Source organism: Lutjanus erythropterus, chromosome 13, assembly GCF_056507025.1.
Source record: "Lutjanus erythropterus isolate fLutEry1 chromosome 13, fLutEry1.hap2, whole genome shotgun sequence".
Lineage (NCBI taxonomy): Eukaryota > Metazoa > Chordata > Actinopteri > Lutjaniformes > Lutjanidae > Lutjanus > Lutjanus erythropterus.
Window position 1 is genome coordinate 25,318,215 of NC_139329.1, and position 27,284 is coordinate 25,345,498.

The window sequence follows — 27,284 nt, forward strand, 5'->3', positions numbered from 1 at the left end:
AAATACATACACATCACACTGAGTTGTGGACTAGAATAAATAACAGTTTCTATCTATTCAACGAGTTAATGGCTACCAGGATGAATGGATGTCTGTTTTAATCCTCTGTACCTTAAACAGGGTTCCTACACCGTTTCCAAAATCAAATTTTTACTCACAGCCAACTTTAGTGTAACGTTAGACTAATTGGAAATTCAGTACTGCTGCATACTCTTTACGTGGCTTTAACATGAAAGTAATGAAATTACATTTTAAAGCAGTTCCAAGCACTTTTCAAACCTTGAAAACACAACATTACACTACATGCACCCTCTGCATGTAGTGGGTGATCAGCATCTGGAAGTATGGCATGAGGTTTTTCCCACAGCGCCTGTCTTTTAGTAGTTCAGGCAGACCAGCCTGTCTGATTTCTATCACTGCTGCACTGCCTCACGATCCGGCTCAGAGCATTTTCACTTTCCACACTTAGGTTTTTCTGAATCTGCACCTGCTCGTTGCTGCATGCTCAGCGCCCCAGTAGAGCTAACATAACTCATTTCAGCTAACTGTCTTCCTGTCTCTTCACCCGACTTCATACATGTTCGGATTAAGTCAGTAACATTAAGTGACACTATGCTCACTGGAACAGATATTTCTGTGTTGAGTTACAAGCATTTTAGCAGTGTATGTTTTGTGTGGCAGTAATGATGCAACAAGGTGGCTGAATGCTAACTTTAGTTGTTTTCTCACGGTGGCTAATGCTGGTTTAGCCTGAACTATGGCCTGATGTCCCTCTAGATTTTCACTTTTCAGCTGTTGATCAATCAGGAAACAGTGATTTTTCAGATCCCTAAGTTTACATGACCTGAAGCCTGGAACACAGCAGAACAACATTTGAGCTGTTCAAGACAGGTTGCTAGAAAGTTCTCCCTTAATGTTCTCTGTATGTTAAAAGGAGAATTCTTCTGACAATGATCTAACCTTGTGCTGACGTTTTCAGAGTGTTCTGGGAATGTTAGTTGAATATTTGAATAAAAAGGTTATTTGAATGTTCCCCCTCAACATTCCTTGTTACAGTAGTAAGTTTTACTGATGGAATGTACTGGTTATATTCCCTAAACGTTCTGGTGAAGCAATGTTCTGGTAAGGGAATGTTCCGGGAATGTTAGGGGACCATTACGTGTTAGTTGGGAAGGAGCCTGATGTCCACTTTCCTTCCATGTTGGCCCCTCCCTGGTTCCCGCTGCCAACCGGCCTGTTTTAATAATGGATCACAGGTAATTAGACGGCTGTCTCATACATTATTCACCTCGAGCAGGACAGGCAGACCACTCGGTCTCACTCTCGCAGTCTACCCACTTAAAGTTAAAAGCACAGGCTGCCTAACTATTACCTGACTTAACTAGTGCACATTACAGCAGGTGAAACTTTTTTTTAATTTAAGAACAGGGTGTCAAGAAAAGGTTCATATCCCATGTCTCAATATGGAGATGCCAACAGCTTTTTAGTGTTGATGCTTACCTTGCTCTCGCTGCTGGTCTCTCTGCTCCATTGACACCAGCGCAGAGAAGTGAGCCTGATCGTAGGCCAGGACCAGAGGGGAGCAGTGACAGCGGCTCGGAGGCACCTCCAGAGGCAGATAGAGCCCTCCGAATGGGATGGGAGCGAACGCTGGAATTCAGTTAGAACATCATTATCTATCAGTCCAGTCAGTCCATTGCTTATCCTGCTGTAATCTAGAGGAAGATGGAGGCAAGATGAAGAGTCTACCTTCTCCTCCTGAGTCTCTGAGCATTGTGTCAGCCACCACTACTATTGGCCTGCGTAACACGTGGGCCAGCACAAATACATGGAACTCCTCCAGACTCTCATACACCGGATCCTCAGAGTTATCCACCCTGCGAAAACAATGAAAAGACATGTAACAGTGGGATCATGGGATACTTCAGCAATTTCCTGAACTGGTACTGACCAAAAAAAAGCAACCAAAATTGTAAATGTTCCTGCTAAACATGTGCCGGCATAATCTAAGTTGATCCACTTCCACATCTTGCCCTCTGGCATCTTTAACACACAACGTGCAAAGATCCATCTGTGGATGGGAACAGACCTTTTTCATAAAGTCATTTTGACATGACATTGTAGGATAAACTTTGGTCTTACCCATGAGAGTAATTGAGGTTCTGTTCCATTCAGTTCAAACAGCGTCACAGAGCTGCTATTGTGCATGTTGGCTCATTGGAAAAGCTCTGCTACACCAAATGAAACCGAATCTTAATTAATTTCATTGGTTAACATCTGTGTTCTGCAATTTTTATATCAATATGGCTGCTGTTAAAAAGGTTTATTGATGAAATTTTGTTGACACAATATCATTATCAACTCTGCTCATTGACCACCACGGGTTTTCAGCATCAGTGTAACTTTTTGATCATCTCTCTAAGTCTGAACACAATGTAGACACAGAGTAGAAAAAATTGCATGCCTGGGACTCAGATGTGCAAAAGAGAGAGAATATTTGTACAACATTCATTTTCTTTTAGAATTTTGTAATAAAAAAAAAATCCACTAAGCCTGCCTGCGTTGCCCTAATGTTATTAGAAGATAAGATATTTATATTCATATATATACATATATATATTTATTGTGATTATTTTGACAGATATTGCTACAATTAGGGGGAATGATCATTTTTGTATCACACTGGAAAAAACAAAACAATTGAAATCATGATGATTTGTTGGGGTCTGAACCAGACACACTGGAGAATAAAATTTGTAGGCCAGGGCATCTCTGAAGCACTGGTGTTCTTCATTATAATGGTTTTGTCACATTTTTCTTTTAAATAAGCTGCAGTCTCTGACTGTGCTGTGCAGCACTTGTTTGAGCACAAGTGTAGGTATAGATCATCATCGAAAATGGATGAAATGAGAGAATGTTTGTACAGCATTCATTTTACTTTAGGTTAAAAAATATCTGTAAAGCCTACCTGTGTGGTGTTAATGTAATTATTACAGAATATTTACCCTTGTTAACGGACGTGCTGCTCATTTCGAAAACGGTGGAACTTGTGTCAAATACATGACATTGGCAACTTACGCCCATATTGTGTAAAAAAGATGTTTCAACATATTGCTGGTGTTTCCACCCTTATTTGAAATTATCATGTTACAGACATTAAAATGCGTGATACGTTATGCTTCGGACCGTCTTCAGCAGTGTAGATCCAGGAGTTACATGTCATTGTTTTGCAATGCACAACTGTTAGAAAAACAGGCTGGCATTGATAATAGGAACTGATAAACTCAGAGGCGTACAATTCTGATGAATAAAAGAAAAGAAGAAGAACAGTCTGGCAAGTTGAGAAAATGACTTTACTTTACTGTAATGCAGCCTTTAAAACCAGGGAAAAAAAGCACTTATGCCAAAATCTACGATGATATCTAGTCTCATATCATCTTATTGATATAATATAGATATATTTCCTGGTTCTCAACTGGAACCGGTACTTGACTCCCATCCCTGTGTTTATACATGTGTTTCAATGAAAGCGAGCTGCAGAGAGAGCAAGGAAGGGAGGTTGAGACGGAGAGAAAAAGCAGAGGCAGAGCTCTCAGGCATGCAACCACCAGGGAACCAGAGGATGTGCAACAATTAAGTTGTCAGCCACACAAACAGCCACGCTGCCAAATTCACTCTAATAAAGAGCCTCTTAATATGTGAATCCCACTCATCCTATTTAGGGGCTCATCTCACACTAGGACCATCAAACATCCCTAACCTGATTACTGTATTACAGTCAAACTCAATGAGAGGTTAAAACCACCAGACTAAATGAGCAAATTATGCTCTTTAACGGGATATTTTCAGTGATAGAGGGCTTCACCCTGGACGAGTCAACGTTGGGGAAACATGGTGAATTAATTCAAAAAGACAATGCAGAAACACAGATAAGCAGGCAAACACAACCTGCTTAAATGATGATATATAATTCAATCTACAGCAGACGGCTTAATGAGTCTCTCTGTTCATTATAGTTGTTTTTTTTCTCCACCGGAACAGCTGCTATACCTAGTGTGTACCTGAGAAAGTATGTTTATATCAGTGAAAATGGAAACAACAGACAAACCACAAGGTTTCTTTCAGCGCGTAGGAGGAGGAAACCAGAGTTAGTTTCCAACCTGCCTCTGCAGCCTGAGATAAACCCACTCTCGCAGTTGTTTATGCAACAGAGGGGTGCTCAGATCACATCACCTGCTGCAGCTGAAAGCAAACTCTCAGCTGAAGGGAGGCTGCAGAGATGATTAATACTGATGGCAGCCAGTAGATGGCACAGTCTCACATGAGAGCTTCAACAGCGTTAGTAAATCAAGGAAGCAATCTGAAAGAGCAACAGTCAGAGTGGGAACAATGAGTTTCCCTGACAAATCTATCTTAGTGAGAAGGTCACTTTTGTTTTAATTGTGGGCCTCCTGCTGTGTTTCAATGCAAGAGGCATTAAAACACACAGCAGGAGAGCTGTAATGTGTGATGTGGGACGGGAGCCGCACGACTCGCCGCTGCCGCTGCTGCTGCTCTGTTCTCACCATCTTTACACCAAGATTACAGAGCAAACGGTGCTGGATACTGGTTAAAGGAAAAGTAAAATCTGCTGTGTCTTGGGAGGCTCAGAGTGCGAATGCTTGCAGGTTTTTTTGGGGAGGGGGGGGATAAATGAGAGTCGATCAGCTTACCCTCCGCTGGTGTTGCCGTTTTTGCTGAGGTGAGTGCGAGGCTCACTGGAGGCCAACTTCAGCAGCTCGTTCCACTCTCTCTCCCACTCCTCCTCAGTGTACACCAGCCCCGACTGCACACACACACACACACACACAAATGAAAATTCTGATAAGCACGTGCTGATGCCCACCCACGCAATCCTATTATTATTCATTTTTGCTATTTCCATCTGCATGTACAAGGTTATCTCCTGAAGCTTTATGCATCTACGCGTGTGGGTGTTCTTTGTCACTGTTTTTCTGCCATTAATGGATATTTTGATAAAAGACAGGAAATATGTCACAAAGACAATGGATCAGTGAATTAAAATCACACTAGAGAAGAACCTAAGTAATGCTTACCTTGTCTCAAATGTGATGATCGACAATTAATTGCTGTTTTACTTTCATCCTGACCTAATTTTATTTTATATCACAACATACTTTCAAACTGATGTCTTGCATTTGTTTTAAAGGGATAGTTCAAATTATTTGATATGTGGTTGTATGAGGTATTCATCAATAGTCAGTGTCTTACCTACAGTAGATGGCACTTGGCATATCCCTACCCTGCTGTGGACAGGGTCAGCAACAAAAGGCATATTAGCCAAAAATCTACATCAGTTTAAGTGTACACTATATTTAGAATGTTTTTACTGCTTTATTTTGCTGTCAGACAACCTATTCTGATGGGAAACCGCCGTTACATAAACCAAATATCGCTCTCTCCAAACAATCTAAACTCCCATGTCCAGTCATTTTACCTTGCCGAACAGAGGAATTACTTGTCGACCAGTGCCTCAATCCATCTGTTTGTATGTTTGTGTTATTGTGTGACTCTTGTGTCTTGTGACTCTTAAAATCATAGTTCAGATTCACCGAAGTCACACAATAACACAAACAAACTAACAGATTGAAGCAGCAGTTGATGGAGTTTGGTTGGTTTGGAGAGAGAGCGATATTTGGCTTATATAACGGCAGTTTCTCTTTCGTCAGAAAAGGCTATACACCACTTTCACGCTAATACACTTAAACTGATACTTTTTTGTGTGTTTTAGGTGGAACAGCGCTCTCCTTCTCTGAACTGGGGGCGTGTCGACTGCCATTTATTGTAGCTTATGCTGTACACTGACTATGGATGAGTGCTTCATATCACCCCACATCAAATAATGTGAACTATTCTTTTAATACTACTCTAACTGCATAGAACCAAATCAAATAAAGGGGGGTTGGGGGCTGCTTGACTTCTTGTGCTGTCATTGTTATTTTAAATGAAGAACGTACCGTTCTTTTTTGAGCGATATGCATGCTAAAAAAAAGCAGTGCTTTTTTCTCTCCTATTTCATAGTTTGAATTTCTCTTTAACGTGCATTGTCGAAAAATGTTAAATATAGAACAACAATAATCACCAGTAAATAAGTCATTACAAAGGAAGACAGGAAATATGGGTTATTAGGGAAAGGTGGACGAGATGCAATAAAGGTCCCTGGCCAGACTCAAATCAGGACACAGCGTTTACATGTGATGCGTCTTAGATCACTGGGCCACCAGGACGCCTCAGGCATTTATTAAAACATGAGCATCTGGACTACTTCTTTGCCTGAGCTATCTTTGGTGACACCATTTTTCTAATAGATTGGCAAATACTTTAATCCATGAACATCAAGAGGAGGGACAGGAGGTGGAGGGGATTTGACAGTATTAGCACCACTGCTACTAATGCACACTTGGTATCATAGAAAGACTGGAATCCTCGCAGCAAAAATCCACATGTGAGACCGAGCGGGGAAGCTAAAATGAGCGCTTATTAACCGCGGTTAGGAGCAGCTCATCCCTGTGCTTATTAACGTGTCTTCAGTGAAAGAGGATGTGATGTATTTAGGATGGACACTCTCACAACCTCCTTGTTCTGTTGGGTCTGCTGCCACCTCCACCTCCTCTTCAGAGCATCTCTCTCCGCTCCGCTCTTCATCATGGTGTACAGGGATTTCCTCAGCATCAGGTCTCTGTCATGGAAGCCCCACATCCCTGATGAACACAGACACACAACACCTTTACTGCGAGCTAAGACTGAGGACCAAGGTTATCATAGTTAACTAAAACTAAACTGAAAACCTGGACTGTAACTACAGATTATTTTCATTGTTGATTAATCTGTTGATAATATTCTCTATTAATCGATTAGTTGTTTGGTCTATGAAAAGTCATAAAATGGTGAAAAATATTGTTTAGTGTTTCTAAAATCCCAAGATGACCTTCTAAAATGTCTTGTTTTGTCCACAACCCAAAGAGTTTACCGTCATAGAGGACAGAAGAATATGGCTGGAAATATTCACATTCAGGAAGCTGGAATCAGAGAACTTTGAGTTTTTTTCTGTCTTTAAAAAATGACAAAAATCTATTAATCTATTATCAAAATTTTTGCTCATTAATTTAATAACTGATTAATAATTTAAGTTCTACTTAAAACTGAAACTAGATTTGAAAAAACATCTTAAATGAAATAACAAAACAAAAAAACAGAAACCATAAATATACAAGAAATATCTTTAGAATATAACATAATATTTTAAAATTTGTCAACACAACAAGCATGAGGAGGCATTGGTGCATATCTTAATTGGGAGTATTGTGTGTATTGTAATACATGTTCTGAACTTCTTAAATCTTCTCCCTGATGATAATATAATAATGAAAAAAAAACAAAAAAAACTAAAACTAATACTGAAACTAACAAAAACAAAACATTTTAAACAATAAAAACTCAACTGAAATGAGCAAACCCACTCTGGAAACTGACTGAAACTAAACTGAATTGAAATCAAAAACTTCAAACAAATAAAAAATAAAAAATATAATAGCTCTGTTGAGGACATAAAAACAGAAACACAGCCACTGATGACTAAAACATGTTGAATTTCTCAACTGCACCTATGAAATCATTCTGCGATGACCTCAGCTCTTTAACTTCATGTCTAAAAATGTCTTTCATCACTCATCAGAGGGCTCTAGTTGTCTAACTGTCAGTGTAGATTACATTAGCTCTGGTGCCTATAACCCCGACGGCTCCTCTGCTGCTCCAGCAGTCCTCACACTGGGGAGTCAACAGTCTCCTTCAGCAGGGACCTGAATACGCCGCTATCCCCCCCGAACCCTGCAGCTGACAGTTTCCTACAATGTATAGGTCAGTTATCTCCCTCCCTTCCTTCCTTCCTTCCTTCCTTTGCACTCTCACTCCTCCTTTTACACTCCCTCCTCTGGATACAGCAGCTGCGGCACAGCACCAACGCTGTTATTAGACAGCTGTGACACTGACTCGCACAGCTGTTCCACACCGAGAAATCCTGATGGATGTTATGGTCGTGCTGTATGTTAAATATGAGCGGCTCACCTAAAGACGCGGCGTGCAGGAGGCAGTTCCCGTCCCCTGTGGTGGCCAGAGGAAGCAGCTTCTTGCAGCTCGTGCACATGGTGGACCACCAGTTCAGACGACCTGCACGCACGAACGATATCATCAAACACTCAAACACATTCACTTATAATCTGTTCTCAATTCAGTGTTCTCTAAGTTTACACACGCACAAAAAAGATTCACAAGTCAAATTTATTTGTATAGTCCAACATACAGCTCACAGAATCAGCAACATCTTGTAAATTATTTCTTAAAACCCATTTTTATAGACTTGCTTTAATGTGGTGCCTTTTTGTTGCTTCAGTTGTTTTATTTTTCATTGCTTTTTATTGCTTTTGCTCTCTTTTATTGTTTTTATTTATATTTATTTATAATGTCTTCTATATACCATTTACACTGATTTATATTTTATTTATTTTGACATTCTTGCATTTCAGCATCGTTCTGTGTCTTCTTCTTTTAATTTTTTATCTGAACTTTACCTAGGCCTTACTGTTTGATTGTTTATCATTTATTTATGTAGAAAGTTTAAAGGCTCAGGAGCAGCGCACATTATTAAACATTTCTGTAAATGCACTAGTTTAGCCATCATGGCTAATTTTAAACTGTGGTCCCTGAGCAGGTGTGATGACAGCTACAAAAACACATAAAATACATTAAAAGAGGAACAGAGACACCGTACATATACAGCAGCAGAGCACGTAAGAACACATAAAGTGTTCCTATGAAGTGCAGAACACACAACATAAGGTGCTTAAAACATCAGGACAACAGAACATAAAACAAAACATGCCTCAGGACACTTGAGTAAGAGTATGAGTACAGAGTATGGTCACACACTAGATCATCTTTAACCATGATTTTAAATTGATCATAAATGAATGTTGTCTTCTGACCTTCTTTGCCTGTCAAAGCACTTTGTAAACTTGACTTCTACAAGATGCCATATGGGAAAAGTTATTACAGGGTGTTTACATACTGTATAACAGCAAGTTAGATGAGACTTTTTAAGAATTTTTAACGCCACTGTCTAATTAAACTGAAGGCCAATTTTGCAATAAAACTAAACATCAAATGTAGAAATATAGGCATACTCTTTTGAGTAAATTAATATTTTGTCAGTTCAGAATTAAGTGGGACAGAATCATAATAACTGGCTGAGTTAAAGAGCATTTGTCCAAATAAATTTATTGCCAAAAACCTGAGAGACTGAAACAAATTCAATTCTTGCACTTGGAGTGAATTTTAGACCATTTTAGACCACCATTACAGCATTAAAATTATTATAAAATGTCTCACTGTGCATTGTGGCCCCACAGCAACATTTATTAATTTATTATTAATTATAATGACTTAATAGTATGCTAACTTTGTGCAGTAACTCCCCCATGTACTTGTGCAATAATAATTCACCTGCACAATACTATTATATATACATGGGTATCAACACTGCATTTTTAAACTTTGTAAACTTTGATTTATACTCTTATTTATAATATTCCTGCCTTTTAGCACTTAATATTTCTTGACTCATTTAAATTGACATATATATACATATATACATACACACACACACATATAAATATATAAATATTTTGCCCCAACCATCAATTTTAAAAAAAGCCTTTTAGGGAGGCTGTTGTTTATTCCACACATGGCTGGGGATCTCAGAAAAGCCATAGATTGGGAAAAGGGCAATCAAAATAAATGAAGAGAAAACCGTCCATTTATCATGAACAGAAACACAACATCTTAAGGTTTATAGCAGGTCTAACTTAGATTTAACAAGACCAATAAAATAACTCTAAATAGATAAGTCTCAGGACGTAGCACATTATTTCTAATTATTTATTACATTGTTAATAGCTCCAGTGGGGGATGGATAAGTAAACAGGCAGCTCAGATAATGTGTGTGGGAGATGTGGTCAGAGTGGGCAGCTCAACCAGTAACTGCCCATTGAGAACAATTAGCCAACAAGCATAATTAGCCTCAATAGCAGTGATTAGCACAGGCTATATGCATGCACACGCCTTCAAACACCCAGCAGTCTCTGAACATCTTCTTCCTCCTCGGCCTGACTCGTACAGTATCTCCAGTTTCTGCTCCATCACCGCCCTGCCTGCCTGCGTCCCTGAGGGAGAGACGGCTGCTTCACAGCCCTGGGCACGGCACACCGCTCTACTGCAGGCAGCCTCGCTGCTCCCAGCCTGGGGTTATCTGACTGCATCATTTATTTAACAACAGTAAACACAGAGGAGGCTCTGAATGATTTACCCCTCGCTGTAGATGGGCTCAAAATGCAGATGTTTCTTGCATTCCTCCATTTTTTCACGTTTGTTCATTTTCTAGAAAACATGGATGACTGTTACATCCCAGTGTGTTTTACTGTGTTATATCCAAGAATGATCCATATGCCGATAGCGATTCAGCCGCCCATAGTGATGCTAATACAGCTGGTTGTTGTACTTTATTTTACCTTTTACTGCAGCAGTTATTTCCAAAAATGTATTTCCAAAAGAAACTGGCTTTGCAATGTATTTTTAGGAAACTTTAGGAAAGATTAGGACCGCAACTAACAATTATTTTCATCGCAGATAAATCTCTCAATTCTTTCCCTGATTAATCAGTTGGTTGTTTGGTCTATAAAATATCATAACATGGTAAAAAAAATGTGAATCAGTGTTTCACAAAGCCCAAGGTGACGTCCTCAAATATCTTGCTTTGCCCACAACCCAAAGACATTCAGATTACTGTCACAGAGGACAAAAGAAACCAGAAACATGAAGGTCAATATATTTAAGTGGTTTCATGGATGACCGTTCTCAGATTCACAGCAGAGTGAGGTGAGGGAAGCTTTACGATCTGTGCAGTCTCTGTGTGGGAAAATCTGCAGGAAGATTTGAAACTTCACTAACTAGTTTTCTCTCCGTTAGTTCAAAGCTTCAGCTGGGAGATGAATCCTCTGGGATCCGGGATGCTTTGAATTAGTTGTTGTCGTCTTGCTTCCAGATGATGCTGCTTCTCTGATCTGCTCTGTCTTACTCTCAAAAGTCTCACCCTCCACATCTCTGTCTACATTACTAGCATTTCTCATCGCTGCTGTTGCTTTGTGCAGCAGTGTAATCCAAATAAAGAATACAGTGAAATGCATAAGATTCTGTTACATATCTCATCAGTAGTAGGAGACGTACTATAGTAGGATGTGTTATATTATATCCTGTAATACTCACCGGCCTGCTCCAGAGCCATCATGGTGGACTGCTCTATCAGGTCTCTCTCTATGAAGCTCCTGAAGTCCTCACTGTACACGCTGAGGTCCGGCAGCTGGAATGTGTAGATGGGCATCTCAAGAGGGAACTGCTCGCTGGTACACTCACTGGCCACCTGCAGCCGCGCCAGGGAGACGATAGCAGAGCTGGCGTGGGAGATCCCGCGGGACAGACGCTTCTCTAAAGGACAGAAGAAGAGAGGACGAGTGTAAAGAAAGGGAAAACTGTCGAGGTGATAAAATGGTGATCGAGGTGGCTCTTGTACCTTGTGCATTGTCCTCCTGCTTCTGTGCACACGGCCTGTCGATCTTGCTGACATGGGTGGGCGTGTCACGTGTCTCTGGCTGCTTGTAGTAGCGGCCCTCGTTGAAGACCTGTGGCAGGTTGGCAGTGTGGACCTGCCTGAGCTCCTCGTAATCATTTAGAGCAGCACTGAGGTCCCAGTTTTTACCTGCGGGACACAAACAAAGGACTGGTTGATTTCCCATTAACACTGAGTATGAATATCAAGACCAATTGTGTCAGATTTTTCACTTGAACATATCCAGAATTACGTTCCCACGTGTCAAAAAAGTTGTTTTTCTGGCGCAACAGGACACTGTTCACTTCAGTTTATAGTAAACAGGGTTATCTCATGGGGAGTAACTGATAACATGCTACCAATAGCAGAAAATGATGAGGACAGTGGTGCTAAAATGCTAAATATCTGCTCAGTATGCTGCAGAGAAGTCAGATTTCCAACAAGTTCTTGATAAAAACAATCAATGCAGGTGGCATTTAAAATAAATACTGATAAATGTGTTTGTTCAAAATTTAAAAAGATACAGTATATAATAATTACAAGAGGAGAAGAAAAACTAAAAAGTAAAACTAAAGTTTAGTATAGTATTCGACACCCATCTTTTAAACAAATATCATGATTCAGTCATAATACATGCAAGTATAAATTAATCCTATCATTAACAGATTAAGAGCAAACGTGATATGATAGTTTTCATAAGACAAGTAAGATAAAAGAGAGAATAGACATAAGCTAAGACAACAAAAAGAAAGAAAAAACAAACAATATTCATAGTAAACCTCTATGACAAAAGAAAATTATGGTTGGGCGCAGCTTATATAGACAGTCTATATGGAAAAAGATCACTTGGTTAGAGGAAGTGATTTCACGGTTCTTTTAAACTGCTGTGGAGACAAATTCACAAACTGTGAAGGCAAAAAAATTCCATATGTTGGACCCGCAGAATTATGATATATTAAACTGAGACTGTAAAGTACAGGGATGAGAGGATCCATGGAGGCAAGAGCTACATGTAGAAAAAGTAAGAAATTGATAATTGTATGCAAATATGTCATTAAAAAGGGGGAAAGGATTCTTCATAAGGAACTATAATTAAAAAACAACCTGGACATGGTTCACTTGATAAACACTGGGGACACATAACTGAAGAAAGAGGCTGAAACGAGTGTCTTCGATGTCTACAACTTATTCTGAAAACGATAGGGGCTAGAATTCCCAGATGTTTACTTATTTTTTTAAATAATACACCCCGACTATAATGGTACACAGCCCACGTGGAGCAATGCCACACAGCTTTTGTCAGAATAAAACAGGCTGCATCATAAGGAGAATAACTGGAGGCGGGGGTTGGGTGGTGCCACAAGACTAAAGATCGTGATGGGAGACAGATCCTTTAACAGAGTGACAGCAATATCCTGATGTGCAGTAGGGACACACACACATACAAACATGCACACACAGTTGTCTCCTCTGGGTACTGTCTTTCTAACAGAGATCCCTTCCAGGGTTAAGCGAGACGAGTCGTGCCTCAGCCTTATTATAACTCAGCGTGCCTTCTCATGATGCCACGCGAGTCTTTATAAAACTCACATCAACGCCTACAACTGTGAACATTCAGAGGGCACCTGCCTGCATGTAATCTGAGCATGTTTGTGAGACAGCGTCCATTAATGGACTGCCTGTGTAAGAGACCTGCAGGAAGTTGTTGTCTCTCCTCCTGACTTCCAGACATGACAATTCTCAGCAGTCTGAACATGAAACCTGGCTCTGCTAATTGCCGTCTCTCATGCCAATCAATGCAAAACTGATTCTACTTTATGGATCTCGACAGCTTGAGATGAACAAATCCAGGAATACAACTTAAGGCCCAGCAGTGTAACCACTCAGCACATAATGCATGGTCTTTAAATGCTACTTCTACATTAGCCCACTATTACCGTGGCATTGTTGCAGCTCCTTCATTTGTAATGGCTGTCGTCAGCAAAAGGAACACTGATAAATTCATCTGCAGTATGAACATGCATTATCCTCATCTATTAGAAACACAGCAGCTTCACCGAACTCCTTTTTTGTATCCCTTCTCTCAAATATCATGTAACTGGATGGCACTTGGCTCGTGAGCCCAAAAAGTACATTTTAAAAACTCAATAGCAATGTCTCTTTCCAGAAATCATGACCCAGTTACTTAAGATGAACCACAGGCCTTGCTGTGAGCAGTTTCATGTAGGAACTATTTTCTCTCTGTCACCTGCCAACCACATCACCATGCAGAAGTGTGAAGTGTGCATCTACTCATGCAAGAGAGGCTTGCGGTCATGACAGTGCTGGAAGCAAACATTATTGGCATCCTCCGTGGCTGAGCTGTAACTTCTTGTTGAGTAGATGCACGCTTGCCTTTGAATGGTGATACAGTTAGCGGGTGTAGCTGGGTAGACAATACTAATTGCAAATTGGTGGAAATGAGCTTCAAATTTCCATAAACAAAATCAAAAACAGGATCAGTGATTGTCCAAGTATGTGTTTACATGTCAACCCAATGGCAATCAGTATTAAATTCAGACTGTTTCATAAGCAGTTAAAAACACCTTGTAGAGTGTTTATATAGAAGTGTTTCATAGCAGATGCTTTTCTGTGACTGCAGCAACATGCTGGCACAGAAGAGACTCACTGCCTAACAAACCCTCTGGTCTACGACACAATATTAAGGTTCAGGTTACCCACAAGAACAGCTTCACAAAGGGGAGGCTGGTGGCTTTTTGCAGGTAAGAACTTGATCTAACAGTGGCATAGATGTCAATGCTGAAAAAGATTTTTAAATTAAAAATCAAATCGATTCATGACCTTAAAATTGAAACTTAGTTCTTACATGCTCACAACAAGGTCTGTGGATTATCTTGAGTAACCGGGTCATGAGACATTGCTGTTGAATTTTTTGAAAGTATTTTTTTGGGTGCCATTTGAGATAAGAGTGTTTGTTTATTCACACATGAAGAAATTTCTAAAAAATACAGTACAGCCTATAATTATTATACAGGCTGTACTGTACTATCCAGGGGCTTGCAAAGTGGCATCTCCAAACAGCGTATAACAGGTAATAATTACAGCAATGTACTATATACAATTTATGTATCTATCAATTTAATGAAGCAGTAACACCTTAGACACAGTTTAGCATAGTATTTAACAACAATGCATTCCATAAACACCCATCTTTAAAAACAAAAACAGTGATTCTTTCATAGTAATGAGGCTCACAGACATGCATAATACATGCAAGTGTGCACCAACACTGTCATTAATAGACTGCAGGCATACACTCATGTGAAATCTCCAAAACTCAGTAACTCACACCACAACAAAATAAATGGATAAATAAGCATTCAAGGTAAGAGGAAAAGTGTGTATTTTTGGTTTTGGGGTGAACTGTCCTTTTAAAGGTCTTTAAACTGAACCAGTTGTATGGGAGGAAAATTAAAAATCCACACCCAAGAGCTCATCCTCAATAAATTTGACCACAAAGGTCAAAACACATTAGTGAGTACACAAACCAGCCTCTAGGGGGAAGCACCACATGTGTCACTGTCACATTTCCTTATCTGCCTCTCCCTCTGCCTGCTCCTCACACCATCCTGACTCAGACCGGAGGGTCACAGAGCGAGCGGCTGATTGATGCTGAGGCCTGGAAAGCTCAGCTAACACCAGCGAGAAGGCAGCAGGCATAATACTGAAATAGGACATCCATGCCCACGTCTGTCGTTGTCTGAGTGCAGTGTCTTGTTTGGTGCCTGTTAGTGTCACAAGTATGCCCCTGTGGATTTGTACTGAAGTAGAATCAGAAGAAAAAAAAAATGAGTGAGGGGGAGGGAGAGACAGACACCCAACACTTTAATTCTTTTATCAGACGAGACACCAGCTGCATAATATACACGCAGAGACAAAAAGATTTTCAGGACACACTCTACAAGGATTTTATCCCCTAATGGAAGTCTGATTAATGTGGAGCATGCTTTTATTCCTGTAAAGTAGACAGAACTGCATCTGTATTTAGAGTAAGCATTTCTTTGCTGCAGTTTGACCCGATACAGGAATGCAATGCGACAGTGAAACTTGGAAAAAAACTGGAAACAAAAACACAAACATCACTTTTACGAGCTCTCGCCATCGCTGCCAATTCAAATGACCATCAACCAGCTTTCTGTTGCCGTGTGCACTTTTGCTCTCCTGTTTTTGTTTTGTTTTGTTTTCTTCCAAGCAGCACTGTATGTAAGCTATACAAGTGCCAGTAGCACTCTGCTCCTCAATGAGTTCCAATGAATGGGCACAAAGCTCTCCCAGGGGAGTGCACTCGTAAAACCGTCACACTGGCCTTTAAATCAGCGAGCTGGCTCACTGTTGCAAGCCCCACTCCTCTCCTCCCCTCCTTTGTTTCCTTTCGTCCTCCTTTCCTCCTCATTTCCTCTCCTCCTCTGTTCTTTCCACTCCTCTGCTCGCTTGAGTGCGACCGTGGCACATCAGAGAGCAGCTGATCAAAAACAGAAATCCCCGAATATTGAGTCTTCTAATATAATAGTAGGTGTGGACGGTATAAACAGTATAGAAAGTACACCAGTGTGAATTTGACCTACAGTAATGAATTCTGGCCAGACTGTACTGACCGGTAGAAACCTCACTTTGCTTGACAAAAAAAAAAATTGTCCCAAAGGATTCAATGTCATCAGCTAGTGCCAGATAATTGTCTGGAAAGTTGGGGGTTTATTACATCAAAACTCAATCAGAATAAACTTTCAATTTGAGCAATCAAAAGCAAGAGTAGGGCTGCAATTCTCGCTGTATTTTTTTTTTTCTCTCCAGCCATGCAGCTGCATTTTTCCCTGCTGGAGTTGGAGATGTATCCAGCTCTTGATTGACCCTCGCTGTCCACTGTCGCTATGATTATCTCACACCTAGCCCGGTGTTTCCGTGCTAAACAGCACTTCACACAACTCTGCTGTGAAGCATGTAGGAGGACGCCGAAGTAAAGCTGCATGAACAGGGACTCTTTATTTCTCTTCTGTGACAGGATTCGCGGTTAAAATGTTTAAAAATTTAAAATCAACTCAAATCGGGACATCCATCCTGCTTTACAGTTAAACTAGCTCAGTGTGTTTGTGTGTAACAGCACTGATGGATGAGAGACAGCACACAGTGAAGATTAAAATATTGCTTCCTTTACTTGAGAAGCTGCCCCGACACAGAGAGCAGGGCAGGGGCTGCAGTGTGATAATAAGCTACATCAAAACATTAAAAGCACCAATAACAGTGGAGCCCTGCCCGATTTTTTTTTGTGGTGTGGTAAACTAAGCTAAGTGGTTAGACTAGATACAGACAGCTTTGGTTTAGCCTGTGCACAGACCAGTGCACCTTCCTCTATATCACAAGTCAAACCTAAGCCCTCATTTTTTGTGCGCCTTGAGAGCTTGCAAAAGAATATGAAAGAGATTTTGTTACTCCAGGCATTCTGGACAGATTTACAATAAGGCAAACAAACTAACAGATCAAAGGTAATTTTGGATTTGAAACCTTGCTTGCAGGCTACACAAACTGAAACAACCCTTATTGTTATTTTGACTTTATTACTTATACACAGGGTGCAGAATAAACTTTTTTGTCCTCCAACCAAATGGCTAGGTAATGTTCACTTTACATAACAGTTTAACACTTTTTCAGAATGTCTGCTTGCCATTATTTTTCTTAAATTTCTGCTTTCAAAGCAAGTTAATAAATATTAAGTTACCAAGCTTTTTGTCTGACACCCTGGCTTTATATGGATAAAGTAGAGCAATTAGCAGAAAACGATAAACTGCAAGTCATCATGAAATGTTCTTAAAATACCTCTGTATTATGTGAAATATATCCTTGTAACACGATTCAGAGTACAGTTATAGCTTCCATGCAGATGCCATACAGAAGTATTTATATTGAAATAAAGAAGTTCAAATTATACTGTGATATAAATTTAAGGCCATATCATAGAAACCTCTATAATAGTTTGGCCTCTAATCTCGAAAGTGCAGGACAGTTTAATCTCTTACCTTCCAGCAGGTCTCTTGCCAGACCCGGTTCTGCCCCTGTGGACCGAACAAAGTCTGACAGGACCGCGTCCATGTCCAGAGTCATGTGATCATGTGTGTGCGCTGCCCAAGGTGCAGCGGAGGCCTTGGTGGACGCCAGCCTTCACGTTCTCATCTGGGAACAGCAATGAGAAACACAGCAAGGCCTTAAACACACCGTTTTACAGTGAATCCATTTAAAAACCCATCACTCACGAACCCCTGTGAGAAAACAGTAACCGAATGGCCCCCTCTCTCTTATTTTAATCCCAGCCAGTAGTCTCAGCCCACTTGTACTGATGTGTAATGCTTCATAGAGCTGATGGTTCATAGTACTGTGAATAGCGCTCCACTCCCAGTGCTCCTCCCAGCTCTTGCGAACAGTCATAACATAATATCCAGCAGCACAGATGTAATATCAACAACACAGCCAGAGGTCGTATCCAGGACACACCTGCCTATCTCCAAAGCCTTTGGCCCACTGCCCATGATCATAACAACGCTTCCTGCCACCGAATGTCAACCAGGGGTTTCTGGGTATGATCCAGTATCTTAAAGGGATAGCTTGGGTTTTTGGAAGTGGTGCTGTATGAGGTGCTTATCCATATAGTCAGTGTAGTAGCTACAGTAGATGCCGGTCAGCACACTCCCAGTTTGGAGAGGCAGAGAGGGACAGCAGCATGGACACTCAGCAATAACCTGCTGTGTGCAGGGTCAGCAACAAAATGTATTTTAACCAATTAAAAAAATGTCAACTTAAAAAAAACATTATTTGTTTAAGTGCATGTTATAGTTAGAATATTTTCACAGCTTTACTTTGCTGTCAGAGAGCCTTTTCTGACAAGACACAGCTGTTATAAAAGGCGAATAACTCCTTTTTAATACCACATGTTTAAAAACAACACTAGTATCAAATCAAGTTTAAAAATTTAGCAGTGTGACAACTTTACTCCAAACAAACCAAACTCCAGAGGCTAAAACCAGTAATTTCACCTCAGAACACAGTAGTTGCTGTGTTGCTGCCGCCTTGATCTGGTAGTTTGTTTGGCTTCCTTGTGTGGCTCTGATGAATTCAAACTATCCTTTTAAAAACACTGAAGTCACACAATTACAAAAACAATTTAACACATCAAGGCAGCAACTCCCATGTTTTGCCACGTAAAACAACTGATTTTGCCAATGGAGTTTAGTTGGCTTGGAGAGAGCGATGTTTGGTTTAAATTACAGCAGTTTCCCATCGGAAAAGGTTGTTTGACAGCAATGTACTCCTGTGAAAATATTTTAAATATGATGTACTTTTAAACTGATACAGAACTTTTTAGGTGGATGTTTTTAAGTGGCTAAAATACATTTTGTTGCCGACCTCGTCCATGCTGGTGCTCCTCTCTGGGTAATACACAACCCTACATCAAATAAACTGAACTATCCCTTTAAACTACATCACTACGCAGAGCTGGGCAGAAGGACGCCGGGTGACAGTTTGTGGACTCATTGTGATGTTATTTCATATGATATTAGCTGGAGAACATGACTATATAGCACGTGGGCTCTAATTATCAACAAATATCGCCTTGTTGGGTCATAAACAACACTTCTAAGAAGCATGCGCGTTCACTCCCTCAGCCCATGGAATGAATGAGTCCTGCATAGCTTTCATTCCACTTCAGGATGTGTGGGAGAGAGAAGAACAGAGCTCAGAGCATTGTCAGTGAAGAAACACACACCCACAGGTTTGCAGCTCCGACACCGGGCCCTCTGTGTGCGGACCGGTGGTTTGACGGCTGCTCAGGTCTGCCGCAGCTTTGACCCGGAGAGGAGCGAGAGTGCATTGCTGGAGACTTTCAGACACTCCGCCCACGCCTCTGAGCTCCAAGTCCCAGCGCGCCACATGACACGACTGTCCATCAGGTTTTAGCTCAGTGTTGTGAACCAGCAGACACTAAACAGAGCTGACGCAAAGCAAATGCTGTTGTTTCCTGCTTCTGAGGCTGAGGAATATTAGTGGATTACTCTGACAGCAGGATGAACAGGACATCGTGGCATATTTTTCACCAACCGTGACAAAACAATCTCCGAAAAAATGTCCTCTCAGTAGGTATTATCGTCACATGAAAATTAGAGGCACACAAAAAAGGCGGCGGAGCACTGCTTGATTGTTGGCATCAGAGAGAAAAATATCTTTGCTCAAGACCCAGCAACTTTAGTCTTTATCATATGCATTATTAATGAGTCAAAGCTGCACTTAAGCTGTAGTTTAGCTGACCTAGTTACTGTCAGCCATTTGCATTGTGTTGCATTGTTGAGAGAATCTGAGCGCATGTAAACTACAGGAAACACAGGGTGGTCAACCAGAGCAGTTACAACCAAAGTTTGTCATGAGATTATGGTTGATGCATATCATGATCAAAGGTAACTTAAAATGTATCTCTGGATGAGACTGTCTTCACTGTAATGCCGCTTCTTTCTTAATGTTTTTAATAAAGGCATGCTGGTCGACATTTATTTTACAGTTCACTAATAAGACGTGCCTTTATGTTAAATTAGACCCCATATTAGACCCTTTATTGGCCTTTATTAGAGGGCAATCAGGGACACATTATAACTCATAGGCAAAAAAAATATAACTTAACCTCTATAGTTTTGGCCTTTACTTGGCACATCTGCTTCACATATTGGCCCTTAGGCATGAATGTTTTCTTACTTTTCCCTTTTACTTGCTCTTAAACAAAGTAGTAGGAGGACAATATGAAAATCCCATCACCAAACTCTCTCTGGAAGGCCAGTGATAGCGGTGAGTACCTGCAGATGAGGTGGATCAGATTGTTCTGATTCTGATGTAAGTTGAGGCTCCAGAGCAACACACAAGTTTTAAAGAATCTGTCTTGGTAATCTAATCATTTTTAAGTGTAAACGTTTAAAATTATTTAATGAATAAATAGCTGAATAATATTTTCATCTGCGTTTTCATGAAGTAAATTACTTTTTCTTCATCATTATTAATATTTCACAGCACAAAGCGCGAGCAGACTTTTATGTGTACTGGCTCACAGGCAGTCTGGAGCACTCTTAAATTTTGTTCTTACCTAAGAACAAATGGGGAGTACGAAACCATTGATGAATGCCACAAAAGCTCTTAAACTGTTCACACACACAATTTAATTGTGCAAATGATTGGTGAAGTGGGAAAGTAACAGATATGTGACTCTACTTAATTTTACAGTACAATTGTGTTGTAATGTGTCCCTAATCACCCTGTAATAACATCTAAAAAGGTCTAATCAAGGGTATATTACGGTCTACTAAAGAACATATTATTTCTAGTTTTTGTCAAATTTGATACAAAGTACAGTTTTTTACGTCGTATTAGTGTACTGTAAAATAAAGTGTGACCAGCAAGCTTGCTTATTTTAATTGTAGGATACCTCTTACATTTAATTCAGAATGGCTTGAAAGTAAGTCTGTAAGTCTCACACGCTCTGAGGACCAAACAGATGACATACGTGCACATAATTACACTCTCTAGGCTCGGACACTTAACGCAGTACAGAATAATAGGCTGCCAATCAAGAGAGAATCACAATATTGCTTTGCAGGGCAAAAAGCCTTGAGTGTAGTGGTGTGAAGCAAGACGCAGAAATAGCTGAATATTATAAGTCATGACCTCATCTTTTCCCTTAAGAACAGTGTTATTCAGATCACTTTCCCTGTGGGAGGTAATTATGACTCAGAAACACCCTAATGCATGTTTTTCTGTCTGACGTAAAACCATGTGGGCCAGAGGAACCTAAGACTGCGCAGCTTCCTGTTAATCATAATGACAATTTGCATATTTGTCACACACACATAATGGATCAGGCTTCTGCAAAATAAGGCGGCATTATAATGAAAGCACAGTGAACTAGAAAAATATATAAAAGGATAAAAGATGTCTGAATTTTTCTTATTTTCAACAGATCCCACGAAAAGACCAGAACCAACAACGTGTTACATCTCAGTTTCATTTCAAAGAGGCAAAGTAATCTCCTAAAACAACTGGGCTATATAATCTTCTGCAAAACTTCCTCAAACGGGAGTAAATATTACATTTGTAGGGGACTATTATCAGTCATGGATGAATGCATATTTGGTGTTCTACTGAGGAACAGTGGTGGAATGTAATCAAGTACATTTACTCAAGTACTGTACTTAAAAGACCATTATGTAGGATTTTGTGACATCTAGCAGTGGGACTGCAGATTGCAAACACCTCATCTCACTCTATCCTTCCAGGCTTCCAAGTGGCAACGAAAGACCCGACGTAGAGCCACTGTTATAGAAACATGGCAGTGCAACATGGCGGCCTCCCTGGAAGAGGACCTCCACCCTCTGTAGAAATAAACAACTCATTCTAAGGTATCAAAATCACAACAATTCTTATTTTCAGGTGATTATACACTAATGAATTTATCATATATTTAATTTATGCCATATTCTGCCAATAAGACCCTGTAAATCTTACACACTGGACCTTTAGGCATGAGTATTTCCATTTTATGCTACTTTATACTTTTACTTTACTACATTTCAGAGGGGAAACTTGTATGCTTTACTACAAAACATTTATTTGACATCTATAACTACTAGTTACTTTGATGATTAAGTTTTACTTGCAAAACATGATCAGCTTATAAAATATGACACCTTGTGACAAATTACACTACACAGCTGTATATAATGAAATTCAAATTACCAGCTTGACTACAGTAAAATGCTATTTCCATATTCATGCATTTGTATAAAATACTGCATTTAGCAGTATAACAATAACAGTGATTTGTCTGCATAACAAATACTTCTACTTTTGATACTTTCATTTTCTCATAATACTCATAAAACAGCAAATTTGTCGCTCACACACATCTGGGCACACACACCTGTGTGAATATATTGCCATTTCAGTACAGTACCTGTTCCACCACAATGAACAAATCCAGTTTGTCAGTGTCGCTCATTCATGTGTCTTTCAGAAAATGTGGACAACAATGTAGGTCTTTGGCACAGATTTAAAAATCAGTATTTATCTGCACAAGCAATACTTGATAATAGGATCAATTCATTCCTGGTTTTGGTCTTTTCATTGGTTTTGGCAATAAGGAATATCTGCAGCTTTATCGTTTAAATGTCATTTTGATTCATCAACCTTCTTCCAGTTGTTATCTCACATACGTTCTGTATTTTTGCTGAGGGTTGTTGAGAAGCCATCTGATGACCACGGGACTGTCAGGACCAGACGCAGCTCTAGTCCATGATGGCTTCAGAGGCAGCAGAGGAGAGGAAGACACCGGGGATGCAAAGAACCCTGAAACACACACACACACACAAATGTTGAAAGCTATCATTCTGAAACACAAAGTTATGGCCCTTAGTTCCGATTGACTGACTTCAATTTGAAGCTGCTGTAAAACACCCAGCCGACACACACCTGCGACTGCATCAGTGTTAATATGCAAATCCAAAATTACCCCCCCGAGCCATTACTTTCATCATGTGTCATTTAGAAACCACGGTGTCTGCTGACTGTTCATCAAAGTTCCTGAGAGTACGGTCAACATTTATTTATTGATTGAAAATCAAAGACTAATTTTTGTCATTTTCCATCCTTTTTGCTAAAATGCGTTTTAAGAAATTACATCACTTAATGTCACGCTTGAGTACCTAACAGCAGAGGGTTTTAATCTGTGCTGTGATGTCTGTCTGTCAGCTGTTGTAGGAGCCTTATAAAGCAGTTTTATCTCTCATAAACATTTACTTAAAACAACAAAGTGCATGAAGTTTAGGTAGAAGCAGCACTTAATAGCAGACCCCACCTTCTGGAGGTCCTTTTGACTGTAATCGCATTTTCAGGTTCTCGCACTAAGATGCAGGTGTGTATGTGACCCCACCACACAGTAAAGAAAGTGCAGAGCTGGCCTCACGATCTCCGCTTTTACGTAACGAAACACAAACATGCTGATGCAGCCGGTAAACGCAGAGGAGAAAGTTGATCCTGCATGACACAGCAGGCAGAGATGCGATTATGTGGCATGTGGAAGCAGACACACATGCAAACGGTGAGAGAGGAGTGCGAGAGCAGCCACACACAGAGCAACAGTGGAAACTCAGAGTATATTCTGCTGCCATTGTTCCCGGTGGATCACACCATCCGACGTCTCCCTGCACCCTCTCAGCAAGAACACTGGCAAGTGCTGAAGAGTTAGCGTCAAAGACCTCTTAAGTGCGACTGAAATATCCTTCAGTGTCATGCATAATTCACTTCAACAGTAAAAAAAAAAAGGTTCATATACTGTATGTGTCCTCTGTTTATTTGCACAATCTATCACAGCAACTTCAACCAGAACAGCACATTGTGTTATCTTTAAAATCAGAGAAATTCCTCACTTAAAATGACAACAACTCATATAAATTGAGGTGTAAATAAAAAAAAAAAACAGTGGCTGATTTTTAAGTTACTGAATTATTCTGAGTTTGAACCACAAAGTCACAGACACACAAACTTTTACCGCTTCAACCACTGCTGCTAGACAAACACATAGTACAAAAATAATCCCCTTAAGCAGAAGTTACTTGACTAATAACGGCCTCACATAAAAGTGTGAATACTTGTGTTGAAAAATAATAAAGTTCTGAAATGGAAAACTTGGGTGAAAGTCAGTATGAAAGGTCAATGCATCAACATGACTAACATTCAGAAGGACATTTAGAAGACAGTTTATTGGCCCAGTAGGAAATCTGCATTGAGCATGACATTGTCTGGAGTATAAAATCATAGCAAAACAGCAGTAAAAAAAACACAACAAATAGGCCTACATTCATCCATCATTGCACGTGCCTATCCACAACACAAAAAGTGTGCACATAGTATGACAGTGATCCTCAACAATGAGAAAGACAGCCTCAGATTACATTTCACCGTGAGTATGCACCACCGACAACTTCAGTTTAGTTTTACTAAAGTACTGTATCCGAACAGAATTTTTCTCAAAGATCTTCTTGTTTTAAAGTTGAAATTACATTTTTTGGCAGACGCTCTCCAGGGATTTTGGAGGTCAGTGCATTTCTGAAGGACACATCATCACCTGGGCTCGAGGAGCTGGGGATCAGACCGCCAACCTTACAGTGAATGGGAGCTACAGCGTCCCCTCGTATGAACTCAAATTCTCCTCAGTGTGTTAAAATAACTAGACTGTAGGCTTCTGTCTGGGTTAGCGTGGTAAAGTTTGATTTGTATTACCATTTTAAATATTAACTGTCATTAAAGCTGTGTGAAAAATTCACGGTAAATAATGTCCAACATGAACCAATGAAAACACTGACATCACAGAGGACATGATGACGTTGAGAGGTGAAATAATTTCAGTGTATAATTTTTAACATTCTGTAAATTAAACAATATTGATAACGGAACTATTTTGTTCACTGTAACCATGAGAGGAAATTTTTATACCATTTTAATCTCTACTTCTCTGTAATTCCTTGGAGAGTAACGAAACTCATTTAAACAAGTAATGTACTAATTCTTGTACTTTGTACTTTCTAGTAATTTCTATTTCAGGGTACTTTATACTTTCACATTACTACATTTCAGAAGGGAAACCTGTATTTTTTTTACTTCTTACACTACATTTATATAACAGCTGTAGTTATGTTATGTGTTAATGTGATCTGCTTTCAAAATATGTAAAAGTGTTATAGACTGAACTAATAATTATCCAGGAAAATAATTAAATAACACGTCACAAACATGAGCTACTTAAAGTAGATTTTATCAATAATAGAGGTACATAAATTTACATGAATGGAGTTTTTAATGCAAAAACAAGTAGGGGTGTCAAAAGTTCAAGATTAAATGGATTAAAATAAATTGAAATGAGCTTTCAGTTTCAAAATCTAAACAAGAATCTGTGATTCTGTCTGTATTTTTTACTCTTCACTGTCGCTTATTTGAGGCATCTGGCATAGAAACAACACTTCAGTGATGACACGGCGTAGCTTATTGGCTGTTATATCACACTTAATACCATATAATGATATATCTATCACAGCACAGAGCCAACAATTTGTTAATCTTTAAAAATCAATATCTTATAGTCTAACAATGGTGTAGTTATCAGTGCTTATATATGTGTGTGTATATATATGTTTAAATATTTAATCAAATTGTGACCTTAAAATTAAAAGTGAAATTGATCGTGGAGATCATGACGTCCAAAGAACAAATATTTTTTATACCGTTTATACAACTCTAACTTATGTAAATAGTCTGAATACTTCTTCCATCGCCGAATTCTTTCATTTCCAAAGAAACTGAGAGTAATTAAATTACAGAAATCTACCTGTGAATGCAGAATAACAGACTTCAGAGTCGATCAAAAAGCACTTGACAATGCTGCTCAATTATAATATTGAAAGTACACCCACAGAACATCTCCAGACCTGGTGATTAGTCAGAGTGTGAATGCTGGTATATTTGGGTCACAGATGAACAGACAGCCTGCATCTTTGATCTTGTGGTTTCAATACAAACATTTAAGTTTGAGACCACGGGGGGAAACGTGTGGCCTCGTAACCGGCTAATGATTCATTTTCACTCCGATGTTCTTACTCTCTGACAGTTGCAGACATATTACTAACAGAACAGAGCCAAGTTTGTCTAGTCTCCTTACTGTACTCACACACACACACACACACACACTGCATTGTTTACCTCCTATGGTCCACTGATCCGCAAGCACTCTGCCCGCAGTCCCTTTTTACAAGGGCCTGTTTGTAGACAGTAAAAAACAGAGACCCAGGACTTGTTTCTTAATCATCTACAGTGGGGACGGTCCACTGAACTCTCCTCCAGTATCACTATACACTCAACAGACACTGCAGATATAAAGTGTGACATCTAAGACTCTCAAATTACTTGTAAAATCAATTTCCGCTTCTGTTAGATGCAGCTGTTCGCATCAGATATGATATAAATGAAACACCTACTTAATATGTGCAAGCTTTAATACGTTTTTTTCACAAATAACAACCATAATTTGGACTCGAGCAAAAACATTGTGCGGAATTGACTATTAAATGAGGCACCTGGGGAGCCGTCACAGCCGCCCCGCTGAGAGCCGCCGATGTTTTGTAATTTAAAGACCAAAAGAGAAGCCGCTTTTTGTGTCTTGCTTACATTCAAAAACTAAATCAATCATTATTAACTGTCAATCAAGATTTATAAGTACACTTTACACCACAAAACAATAAACATACCTGCTTGTATTCTTCAGCTGAGACGGAATGAAGAACCTCATGTAAACTTGTGAAACAATTATAAACCTGTACAAACACAGCTCTATTTAGCTTTACCTCAAAAGTAATTAAATGCAAAACCACCCCACAATATTCATCCTTACACTGTAGAACAGCTCCCCACCCACTACTTCCTTTTTTTTATGTTTAAC

At 39.7% G+C, this 27,284-nt stretch overlaps 1 protein-coding gene across 1 annotated transcript in view; it reads right to left on the reverse strand.

Moving 5' to 3' along the window:
- The window catches only part of otud7a (OTU deubiquitinase 7A), a 57,778-nt gene that overhangs the window by 14,397 nt on the left and 16,097 nt on the right, over window positions 1–27,284 (reverse strand). Inside the window, exons 2-10 of the mRNA XM_084734584.1 lie at window positions 23,011–23,143; window positions 17,788–17,941; window positions 11,681–11,866; window positions 11,377–11,595; window positions 8,125–8,226; window positions 6,634–6,761; window positions 4,713–4,825; window positions 1,750–1,877; window positions 1,501–1,650 (exon numbers count right to left, since the gene is read on the reverse strand). Of these exons, the coding sequence (XP_084590710.1) occupies window positions 1,501–1,650; window positions 1,750–1,877; window positions 4,713–4,825; window positions 6,634–6,761; window positions 8,125–8,226; window positions 11,377–11,595; window positions 11,681–11,866; window positions 17,788–17,872 (1,111 nt within the window). The 5' untranslated portion in view covers window positions 17,873–17,941; window positions 23,011–23,143. The remainder of the gene's footprint in view (window positions 1–1,500; window positions 1,651–1,749; window positions 1,878–4,712; window positions 4,826–6,633; window positions 6,762–8,124; window positions 8,227–11,376; window positions 11,596–11,680; window positions 11,867–17,787; window positions 17,942–23,010; window positions 23,144–27,284) is intronic.